The sequence below is a fragment of the Parasteatoda tepidariorum genome, chromosome X2 (genome assembly GCF_043381705.1).
Source record: "Parasteatoda tepidariorum isolate YZ-2023 chromosome X2, CAS_Ptep_4.0, whole genome shotgun sequence".
Lineage (NCBI taxonomy): Eukaryota > Metazoa > Arthropoda > Arachnida > Araneae > Theridiidae > Parasteatoda > Parasteatoda tepidariorum.
In genome coordinates this window covers 45816933-45829704 of record NC_092215.1, presented here as the reverse complement: position 1 = coordinate 45829704, position 12772 = coordinate 45816933, and the positions used below count along the sequence as shown (strand labels likewise).

General features: G+C 32.8%; 1 protein-coding gene across 5 annotated transcripts in view; it reads left to right on the top strand.

Annotated features, from left to right (window-relative positions):
• LOC107438139 (protein brain tumor) overlaps window positions 1-4191 on the top strand; it is a 57868-nt gene extending 53677 nt beyond the window's left edge. For all 5 annotated transcript variants that reach the window (XM_016050342.2, XM_016050346.2, XM_043045857.2 and 2 more), the window contains exon 2: window positions 1067-4191. In XM_016050342.2, the coding sequence (XP_015905828.1) occupies window positions 1101-3374 (2274 nt within the window). In that variant the 5' untranslated portion in view covers window positions 1067-1100 and the 3' untranslated portion in view covers window positions 3375-4191. The remainder of the gene's footprint in view (window positions 1-1066) is intronic.
• Window positions 4192-12772: the final 8581 nt, after the last annotated feature.

Below are 12772 nucleotides of genomic sequence, written 5' to 3'. Positions count from 1 at the left end.
AATTCTTAACCGTATATAATTTCAAGAAAGCCATGTAAACTCTTAACAATAATTAAAAGCACAATTGCTTTTTATAAATTTACAGAACAAGACACTCTTTTCGATTCTCATAAATAACGAAGTGTTTTATTTTCCTTTCAAAGATATCAAGTTATGGTGAAGATTGCCTTTAAGGTCCTCTTTATCAATTTCGAATTAAACAATGTGTAATACTACTCTGAAGGAAGAAAAGCTCTCTAAGCGTGTTCAAGTTTTCTCGAATTCAATAAATCTTTTATTGGCAAATTTACACATTTAGCTAAATTTTATCTCTATTATCTTCTTTTAAGGGTTCTCTGTAAAATTCAGGATGTGAAATTTCGCGGATCGAAAAAAATCACCTAACAACGTAACGAGTCTTATTAGAATACTGAAACAAAATTCATTCAAATTTATAAAAATTAAAATTAATCTAATTTTTATTTAATGAAACAAATACCAAGCATATATTTATGATGAATGATGTATAAACATTGCTTTAAATATGAAAACAAATGTCCTCTCTCTGTCGTTTAATCAATCTCTGATAATTTGTGAAATGAAATGTGGAATAAGAATTACTTTTCACGTTAATTATGCATTCACCTAGAAAAGTTTTTTCTCAAATTTTGCATTTTATTAAATTTGAAGAAAAAAGCATTATTATTTAAATGTATTTCTGCCAAATCCGAATATAATTTTTTATCTAAATAAGGAACATAATTTGTTGAACTAATTTGTTCAGATTTAACTCTGCCAAGGAATGTATAAGATACGAGATTGTTATACCCAATGTATAAATACTAGTTGCAATATTTTCGTTGCATATTTGGTACTCTTCTGCGTATTTTAGGATAAAATCGATAATTTTTTTTTCTTTAGTCAATCACAGTGCTAGTTGTAAAAATCGGATAAGTATTTTTTAACGTGTACTATATTTTTTTTTTCTTTCCGAAAACTGTAAATTCATTTTGCTCTAAGTTTTGTTTAAATGTTTTTCTTTAATTATTTCGTGATATTCTATAATAGTATTTTTTATATATTTCAGGTTGGCTCTTCCATAATTTGAGGCACTTCTCATAATGGCATCACCTACTCCTTCTTTGCCAGATTCCTCATTATTTGGCTCTCCACAACTTAGTTCATTTGGAGATCAAACACAGCCTGAAAGTTTAGGAACTGAGTGTAGTCTTTGTCACGAAACTTTCACTGTTCCAAAAGTTTTGCCGTGCTTGCACACATTTTGCCAGCCTTGTCTTGAAAAGGTCCAAGAAAATCATGAGAAATTAACATGTCCCAAATGTGAGCAAGATTGTTCTCTACCGTCTCAAGGAGTATCCGGTTTTCCATCCGATTACGCAATCAGCAACGTTTTAGAGACATCTACTTTAGAAGGATCACCATTATCTTGCACGGGCTGCAAGACTAAAGACACCCACGCTGTTGCCCGCTGTTTCGATTGTGCTAATTACTTGTGTGGAAACTGTGTCATGGCTCATCAATATATGCACTGTTTCGAAGGTCATCATGTTGTAAATCTTAAAGAGCAATCGAGCAAAGACGATTTTAAGACTGATAAGCTCCTTTGTTGTCCACGTCACAAGACTGAAACATTAAGATTCTTTTGCAGAACTTGCAATATACCGATATGCAAGGAATGCACAACTACTGATCATCCAAAAGGACTTCATGATTATGAACACATATCAGACATTGGTGCAAGGCAAGTCGAACAGATTGCAGAGCTTGTTGATCAAAGCAAAGCCAAAACTAATGATTTAAGAAATGCTGCCAAATCAGTTGATCATCTGTCTTCTCGCCTTCAAATGCAATATCATAAAGCTCAGGCTGAAATCAATGATACGTTTAATTTTTACTGCTCTGTATTGGAAGAACGCAAAGAAGAGCTCATGAAAGAACTTGAAGACCTCTACAACACTAAAATGGTTTCATTAAGCTTGATAGATAATAAAGTGCAAGAAATGGTCGATAATGTTAATCATATATCCAGTTTTGTCGATCGCATCATGAAGTTTTCTAGCACCACAGAGATCTTGGTTTTCAAGCAACTTCTTGATTCAAAGCTACATTGCGTAATCTCTTACAATCCTGATGTAAATATGCAGTCTATTGATCTTGAGTTCCTGTCCAATTACCAAGCCATCCAAGTTGGTGTCAGAAACACTTTTGGATATATTCGGCATAGCTCTGAGGGCGCTCCTGCAACTAAACCACAACCAATAGCACGACCAAATGGTGTAGTCAATTCGGATCGCTCTTACCAAAATGGACATGCGTATGAATCTAACATTATATCCAAAAGATTTGGCTCTGCAAATAGCCTCGGACCATTTAATACTAGCTTGAGTGACATTAGTCCTTATGAAAAATGGTCAAGTGGACCAACAGATATCTTTCAAAACGGCTCTAGTGACTCGTTTCATTTGAATGTTGATCCTGTTATAGACTTTACTTCAAAATTCATTTCTGCTAGTATGTATCCCCTGAAATCCCAAATAAAAAGACAGAAAATGATCTACCACTGTAAATTTGGTGAATTCGGGGTAATGGAGGGTCAATTCACAGAGCCAAGTGGTGTTGCTGTTAATGCACAGAATGATATCATAGTTGCTGACACCAACAATCACAGAATCCAAATCTTTGATAAAGAAGGACGCTTTAAATTTCAATTTGGAGAATGTGGTAAGCGTGATGGGCAACTTCTTTATCCCAACAGAGTGGCTGTGGTTAAAACTTCTGGTGATATCATAGTCACTGAAAGGAGCCCTACGCACCAAATACAGATCTATAACCAATATGGACAGTTCGTTAGAAAATTTGGAGCTAATATTCTTCAACATCCACGTGGGGTAACAGTTGATATTAAAGGACGTATAATTGTAGTTGAGTGCAAAGTTATGCGAGTAATAATATTTGATCAACTTGGCAATGTTTTACAGAAGTTTGGATGTTCTAAACATCTGGAATTTCCTAATGGAGTGGTAGTTAATGATAAACAAGAAATCTTCATCAGCGATAATCGGGCACATTGTGTAAAAGTTTTCAATTACGATGGTGTATTTCTTCGTCAAATCGGAGGAGAAGGCTTAACAAATTATCCTATTGGTGTTTGTATTAACCAAAATGGCGAAATTTTAGTAGCAGACAATCATAACAACTTCAACATAACAATATTCACTCAAGATGGACAGTTAGTGAATGCGTCAGAGAGCAAAGTAAAGCATGCTCAGTGCTTTGATGTTGCGCTCATGGACGATGGTTCTGTCGTTCTTGCAAGTAAAGACTATCGCTTGTATATCTATCGTTATATGCAAATCCCTGGCCTTGGTATTTAACGGAACAAATCACGTTGTTGTATTTAAAATGTTACTCAGTTATTGCCTTTTGGAACTTTGGCAGCTGTTGCGAAATGAAACTGCAAAATAAAAGGAAGCTATTGGAAGATATATGAATGTGGCAGGGTTGATGTTTGAATAAGCATTTTCAGTATTTCACGCTAAGTTGAATTGTATACCAATATTTATCTATATTACTGTATTCCACTTGAAATAATTACATAGTTTAGTGAAAACCTTGGATTGTCCGAAATATTAATGAAAGTTGATCCTTTCTGTCTAAACTGTTGAAATAACTCTCCTCTTTTGAATTTTAGCTGAAGTTACAAGAGACCCCTTCCCTAAGCTTGTCACTGTAAAGGCAGATGTCACTTGTTAGAGAAGGGGAGCACTTAGAACCCTATAACTAAAAAATTTTAAAGTGTCCTCTAACTTTACAGATGTTACGTTGGATATGAGATTACATAGTTACTTTAAAATGAATATTTTTTGCAGTTATCAAATGGTATTATTGGCCTTAGTCATATAACCAGCAGCTACTATTGATACTTCCATTGCTTGTTCCGATAAATTTTTTGCTATGTTAAATATAAGGATGTTTTAATATTTATTTATTGAAAATGAAATAACTTTTTAATGATAAATGGTCAAGCCAAAAATGAAACATTTCCTGTGATCTCTTTGAAGATTGGGGCCACTTGTTGAAAAACAGTTGTTGATCACTCTGCCAGCCTGAATTTTTTGCCTTAATAAAAATGCTTTTGGACTATAGCATCTACCTTTGCCTTTGTGGCCTGGTTCTTGAATCGGGTCTGTTCTCTTCCAATATTGTGCAGGCTTTTTTTTCTCCTGTACTGTCTATTTAGATGAACTTCCAGGTTTTTATGAGTTATGTTTAACATGGGTGCCAATTTCCCTGTTAATTTTATTAAACTTTGTGTTGACTTATTTATTATTCACTTCTCGTTCTTAGATTTTTAAATATTGTGTGAAACATAACCGTTATATCAAGATCTGATAGTTGCATCTCCGAGTCTAGTAAATTTTTGCCTCGGCGTACTCAGTCTGTTGTATTCCAGATATTTAAGCATTTAACTAGTTAATTATGAGCAATGAAAACAAGTTACAGTTGTGAATTTGAAAGAATTAGTTTTGTTTATTGTTTAAAATTTGTAAGCTTAATGATCGCACTGATTAATTGATGGACCAAGTTAATGGATTAAACTGATCTTTTTTAATAGCGAAGATATTGTAGTGAGGCATGATTTGTATTTGTATCTTTTAGTTGTAACGTGTCTTGCCTATACTATACAATCATATATATAAATATTATATATATATTATATATATATATAAGTCAATGTTTACTCGTATGTTACTCTTAACGTGAAAAAAAAATAGAAATTTGTATTTTTACACTGGTCTTTATAATACTGTTTAAACATTGGCCAGTATGCCAGAGAAAGAGTACTCTTTTCTCCACCAAAGATACATTGTTTGAGCACCTTTTTATAGTAGCAATAAATGCTGAAAATATTTGTAGAGGGAGAGATTTTAACTTTCTGTGAAGTTTTGCACTTTTATTTTTTGTTTTATATTTATTAAATTGCTTATTATATTGGCAGCAGACTTAAATTTTTTTTTTATTATTTATGGTTGTGTAGTTGGCAGTTGATTTATTGTTTGTTATTTGTTCAATTAAGTTAAATACAATCATTCACATTAGATGTTTTAATGATATTTCTACCTCGATGAGTTTTGCAATAATTTTAGTTCATTCCTTTATTTTTATTTATTTCTTATTTTGTTTGCCAGGTTGGTTTTAATAATTATGGAATGATTGTTACTATTTGCTTATTTCTTTAAAATAAATGATCTCAAATTTGATACTTATATCTTAAAAATTGTAATAAATTTTATTACTATGTATTTAATATAACTTATTTTTTTAATGTTCTAATTGTTTGTTTTACCACTTGATTTTTTGACCATTTACTCATTTTAGAGTGGTCTTATATATATATATATGCTTAATGTTGCACTCACAAGATATGTGTGAATATATTCAGTTTTTCATAAAATGGAATTAGCAATTTTTGCAAAGTGTTCTAGTTGAGTAGTATGCATTGTAACTATTTGTTTTCACAATGTTTCAGTATGTAGCCAGTCAGTGCTTTTTTACACCGTGTTTGAGGTATTTTCTGATGACAGTAATTTTTGTACATGTCTTTTACAGTAATGTATGTTGTAAAAATTTAAAAACAAAAATCGAAGTTACATTGGAATCACATATTTTGGTGTTTTAAAATAGCCTTTTTAAACTTGTTATGCAGTGTTTATTTACACGTGCATTAAAATGATTTTTTGCGATCAATACAACTAGTTGCATTAAATGTTCCGCTGTTAAAAACTTCCAGAGTTTTTGTACCATATGAAGCAAGTTTAATTTTCTGAAATTTTAATTTTCGCACAATGGCTGACAAGTTAGTAAAAAGGAAATTTAGTATTGCTTGCACAATGTTAGAACTTATTTTTGTACTCTACTGAGACTATTTTTTCTACGTATTTTTTGGCCACCACTTTTGTAATTGCATCATGTGATGGCTATTTTTTTTTGTCAGCCGCCTGTGCAGGCTCAATTTTTATTGTTCTGAAATTTGACAGATTTTTTGTGTTAAGTTAATGGTTATGCTGTTTTGTTAATTTTTATTAAATTTTTCGTGTGTTAAAATATAAATGTTACTTACATACTATGTATTACATCATTATTCAACATATCTTGTAAAAGTGGTAGTGTTTGTATTGTATGTGTAGACAAATTATATACCCTTAGATGTTTAGTCACAAACGCCAGGTCTTCTCCACTATGCAATTGCTTCTTCTTTTTCTAGTTTTTTTAGCTTTAGAATGGAACAAATTGTATTTTGCCTTGGCAGTTTTTGATAATCGTGTTGAATATACAGATCTGTTAATTCTCATGTTGGCTACTTTTTTGAAACAAAATCTGTTTTTCTGTGGAGAAACCTGTTTTCCATGAAAAAAAAAAGTAGTTAAATATCCTATAAATGTGTGTATTTATACTGGACAACAAAAACAAAAGTAAAAAGAAGCTTAATATTTTAAAATTGCATATATGAATCATTGTGCATGTGTTGTGATTGATTGAATACATCTTTATAGTGGTACAAGAGCTTATTACACAGTTTTAGTGTACATTCCATTTTTTTGAAATACAGTATTACACTCTCGAATTCTGCCATCACATGTGACAAAAAATTACATTTTTTATTTATTTATTTTTTTTTTTTTTTAGTTTTTCTTTGCAGATGTCTGTACATAATAGGCTTCCAGAGCCTAGAATGTTGGTAAGGTGCTCATTATTGTTTGCCCAATATCAGGTGCTTTGTAGTGGATTTTTTTAAAACTTTTTAAAATCATTGATTGATCAAACAATAGGAAGGAAAAGTATTTTCATAAGCACGTCATAGAAAACAAATTTGATAATTTAGCCATTGTACATTGAGACCAATTACTGTTTTTTAATGTTTTCTTTTACCTGGCTTTACCCAATTTACCCAAATATTTATTTATACTTATTTATTAAATCACTTTTGTGAAAAAAACTTATACAGGCCTGGAATTGAATTACCGGCCTCGCTTTCTCATGACTAGTCAATAAAGTTATTAATTCTGTTGATTCCTATTGAAGGAATGACTTGTTTTGTTGTTAAATCAGCTGTTAATATAATTTGTCTCTACATTTTTTAACTTAAATCCTTTTGAGAAAAATTTTATGCACTTATAGATAAACTCTAAGTGCCGTGGTATATGTTCTGCCACATCTTTTTTTTCTAAAAAGTCATTTTTATTCATTTGTTTGTTTTAACTTATAACATTTCAATTCATGAAGTATGTTTTATTGTCTTTCATATGTTTGTTATTGTACTACTACTGCATTAAATAAAGTATTTTTTTGTTTTGCTGAATAGTGTCTTTTACACTTTTAAGTAATTTTAAAATTTTAGTACTGATACACTAATAAATAAATGGTTAAAAAAAATGTTTCTTTTTATTTCGAGTTGCTTTTTTAAAATGGTCTGAATACACTTTTCAAAAAAGTTGTAATATTGTGACTTTCAACGTTACTTAAAATTGTACAGAAATCATGCTGACTGTGTGAAATGGAGATTTTTTCTCATTTAATGAACTTTATTCCATTTAATGAACTTTTTTTACGTCATTTAATGAACGTTAAGTTTTTTCCGAGTTTTAAAAGTTCATTGAATGACGCTAGTCAAAGATACCTTCAATGTTCAAAAATTGTCATTTATTTGCACTTTAATTAAAATATAATAGATCTCTGATTTTGTCAGGAACAAAAATCAAGAGAACTGTAAAGGCACAACTTTTTCTTAGACATTTTGGTGCAGCGTCTTCTATTTTATTTTTCCCTCTTTATTTGAGTACTAACCGTGAATTAGCTCTCAGAGGTTAAATTTTAAAAAAATCGCGAATATATGTTTTTTAACTGAAGATATTTATGTTATTGCCTAATTGAATTTTTGCGTCCAGTTTGTTGGAAGTGTCCTTTTTTCTTAAACTGCTGATATTTTTAACTTACTGCAATCTATTATATGCTTTTGGACAAATTGGGAAAGTGTTAAAGAATTATAATGAGATAGCTTAAGCGTAAATATTTAGTAAAGATATTTACAATAAACTTTGCTACATTCCGACTTACTGCAAACTGCCTGTGTAATGAATATTTTCTAATTAGCTTTAAGGTATGTGGCCTCACTGCTAAAAAGCCTAAAATTATCAGAATCCTTAAAAAAATGCTGTATTTTTTTAAATTAGCCTGGCACATTGCCCAATTGTGGCGACTATTAAAAAGAGCCTATTTTTCACTTGCCTTAAAACATAACTCACAACAGTTGTCTCAAAGTTTGGGACAAAAAGATAATATTTTCGCTCTCTAACTACGAAATATCCGTAATTTTATAAAATATTCTTTTTAATTGGTAGCTAATGTTAATTCTGTTAGTAAATAAGAATTTTAAAAAATCCTCTAACGCAGCATATAAATAATTAAAATCTATACATAAAAAGTAAGTCATGTTTTTAAATGCAGTTTAGGTTTTTAACCATTAGTATTTTTAAAAACGTATGACTTAGTTCACTACCACAAATATTTCACAAGAATCTCAAATTTTGAAAGGTTATACGATGCGTTGAGTTACAGTAGATATATCTAAAAAAATATGCTAGGAATATTTCAATGCAAATTCGGTGTTTTTATTCGCGAACTCTCGAATACGCCATCTGCGAAGAAAGCCGGTTCCATAGCTTACCCTTCCTTTCTTCTGAGTTGTATAGGAACGTATTAAGATATTTCTCCCTTTCTTAATATTTTTCATATTTGTCACAAATATTTTATTAAAATTTGCACGACACTCTTGGAATTTTGTTCCATGTAGTTTTCAACTCTATATTGACCCCTAACTTAGTTTTAAATCTATTTGAAAATCAAGACAGAAACTAACGTATTTCCTTCTCCTATGACTCTCCACACGCCAATGGTGAAAGCATGCGAAGTGTAAAAAGTTCAACTCTACACCACTTGTAGCCCATTTCGATCTCTATTGGTACAAATATGTTATAATAGGAAATTTTCGTCTCTGAAAAAGCTAATTCCCTAAATAAAATTCCATTCCCAAAAAAAAAAAATCCCTGAGAAGAGAAAATGATTGAAATTGGATACGTAATGATAGGAATTTAAATTACACTAACTTTCATACTAAAATGCCTGAACAATAATAGATCCTTCTTCCTTAGTGATAGGAACCAAGAATTACATGAGATTGGTTATTCATCCCAGATTAGCTTATTTTCTTCTAAATATTGTCGCTAGGGATAGGTTTATCGTTATTTTAATATGATTTGCCATAGATGGAATGCGTTGAACAGCCGACCCAATTTTGTGTTTACGACTACCAATGATCAACTCCGTAGCTCTTTTGAACCCAATCCAGAAGACAAGGAAACACCTGGATCAGTAACCCCAGAGGCATAATTTTTTATGGGAACATGGAGGACTTTGTGACTCGACAGATTTAACAAGCACCAGTCACCATTTACTGCACGGGGAGTCTTCGGCCGGCGAAGATCGAACCCCCGAAATCTTGGACATGAGCCCAGTGCCCTACCAACCAGTCCCGGTCCAAATCAAGCATTTGAATATGTGGGGGGTAATGTTAGCCTAGTGGTTAGAGCATTGCACTTCAGTCCGGAAGGACCGGGCTTCAAGGCCGCCTTAAGTCGCCGAGTATATTTATTCACTGTACATGCTCGTAAAATATAAGAAATCGAAAGTCCTTTGGTCGGTACCTTTCCTCCAGAAGTGGACACGTAACTAGGTATGCAAAACCCTTACCCGTATAGTCCACGTCTGTGTGGTCGGTACCATGGGTATAGGGATCTGGAGAAAATTTTCTTCGCCCTCAGATCTGTGACTGAATTGTGGAAGTAAACTCACAATTGGATGGGTTTGCCGTCTATCCGGGAGGTTCTGAGCGAAGTTGAACTTTCACCCTAATGATGCTCTCTTTTCAAACTAAAATCGTGTCATTAGAAGCAAAATATGCGATAAAATGACAGAATTTTATTTTCGAGCTTTTTCCAAAACTCAGAAATGCTGAATGATGATTTTTATCAGTTTTAAAGTGTATTTTAAAAGTAGATGCTTGATTGTTTTCCACCCTACTTGCAATGGTTTAAGGATTATAACTTAATATACTCTTTGGTTTAGCGAATGTAAATCCTGGAAAAAGAAACACGGCATAATTATTTTTCTTTCTTTTAATAAAATAATGCTTAGCTGGTAATCAAAGAAAAATAACATTTTAATTAAAAGAGTGTCATTTTTTTAAAAAGAAATACTGGAATAAGCCGCTTATTTGGTTATTATTAATAAAGTTATTTTTTATAATATCCCATTGGGGAGAAACACAAGTGTAGAAAATACCGGGCAATGGCATTTTCATCTTAAAAAAACAATCAGTGAACGGAATAGCCAGCAAGTGAATACTGAACATTCCCCTTTAACATAAAAAAGCATTAGTATATCTCAATTTAAATAAAATCGCATTTAATTAAAGACCTCAACCATAATCAGTCCCGCAGAGGACTGATCTTAAGACACGGTTCCCAGCAGATCACCGAAGTCAAGCATTACTGGCTGCGGTCAGTGTGCGGGTGGGTGACCACTTGGATCAGTCTGAGTAGGGACCGAGGGTGCGCGGTATTGGTCCTCGTTAAACTGTTCTATCGTAAAGTGCTCGACTTCGCGTGCAGGTCGTCGGGCTACCAAAGCGGGGGTGCCATCCCCTCTGCTGAGGATCAAAATTGTGATGGCATGTCATCTGATCATCCTCAGGGATGTTTCCCAGACCGTCGCCTATAGCCCATTGTGCAGCTCTAGTGCAACGTAAATGAACAAATCAATCAATCAATCAGTAATATGAATGGATAATATCAAATTATTAATAATTTATTAAAGAAACAAAGAATGGGGATAAAAATGTACGATTTGTTGCGTTCTAATTTGAAACTACCTGGCCATTCTCCTCTAGCTTTAAAAGTAATGACAAAAATTCTGAAAAGATGGCGCTATCTTGTTAGTAATAGAACTTTTTGTTCCTAATTTTGTTCCTAATTTACCAATTAAGGTGAGATTTTCAAGTGAGAAATTGTCGTGGTGAAAAAAATATTTATTTTTTTCTACTAAACGCATTTACTAAAACTATCATTTAAAATAAATGCAACTAAGCGTGTGCAAGCAAATATGCATATTTACAGACCTGCATGGCATTAAATTGAATTTTTACACGAAAATTAAATAAATGGGGAAGAAAGTAGTGTTCATGTAGCCAATTAGGGTCGTTTTTCTCAAATCGCAAGTTGTAACAACTCTAAAGATTCGAACTATCAAAATTATAAACGTTACGTTAGTTTTCTTCTGTCTTACGCTATGGAGAGTAAAAGTAATAAGCATGACATTCATCTCAACAATCTATATAATTTTATATTTTGATTCTTGTTTCAAAATTAAGCACTAGTACTCTATTTTCCTTTCTGATATCTCTAGTTACTTCTGTCGCCTTCTTAAGGTTATCGTGTGTTCTCTGAAGTACTCCAGTCTCTTCTCCTAATTCATATCTTTCAATAATTAGTGCTATCTTTTCTACAACTTGACAAAGGCTTATAAGCAGCTATTTGTGCAATATGAATTGGTGAATTACTTTTTAATGAAGCTGTTGTTATTTTGGAAGTAACAGAGTTTCGATGATATATTTCTTTTCTATTTCCGGTGTTCTATTGTAATTAGTGTTCAGTATCTTTCGATAGATTCTTAATTTAGTTGTCTTTCAATTGATTCTTAGGTGTATTTTTCATTTTCACTTTCTGGGGCATTGTTGTTGTTGTAGTTCATTTACGTCGCACTAGAGCTGCACAATGGGCTATTGGGCGACGTTCTGCGAAGCATCCCTGAGGATGATCCGAATACATGCCATCACAATTCTGATCCTCTGTAGAGGGGGTGGCACCCCCGCTTCGGTAGCCCGACGACCTGCACACGGAGTCGAGCACTTTACGGTAGAACAGTTTAACGAGAATCCATACCGCACACCCTCGGTCCCTACGCAGACTGATCCAAGTGGTAACCCACTCGCACACTGACCGCAGCCAGTGATGCTTGACGTCGGTGATCTGCTGGGGACCGTGTCTTAACGATCAGTCCACTGCGACACCTATCTGGTGCAACTCAGTAATTTGTGTTAGCTGTCCTTCAACTTATTCTAAGATGTCTCTTTTTTAAGTGGTATTTCTCGGTCGATTATCTTACAATTCTTCAAGGGATTATAAACAATTCTTTGTATTGATCTCACAAGGCACTCGAAGACGTTATTAATTGTCCGAAAGTTGAACCTTGTATCTACAAAGCTAGCAACTATTCTATGGGTTAGCAGACTTCTTTGCATTGAGAATATTTAATTTGTGCTGTCTACAATACTACAGAATTGAATACAAGACTACAGAATTGAATCTCTCTCTATATATATATTCATCGTTATACATATTATTTACAAGCTTTTGTACTCATTGCAAAGAGGGCTTATAACATTTTGTCAATTTGACGAACAAATAGTACAAAATAGAGAATGACATCTCAAGGACACATCCAGTGTTATGGCGTGATTCTGTAGTTTGTGATTCTGTAGTCTTGAATACAAGACTACAGAATTGAATCTCTCTCTATATATATTCATCGTTATACATATTATTTACAAGCTTTTGTACTCATTGCAAAGAGGGCTTATAACCTTTTGTCAATTTGA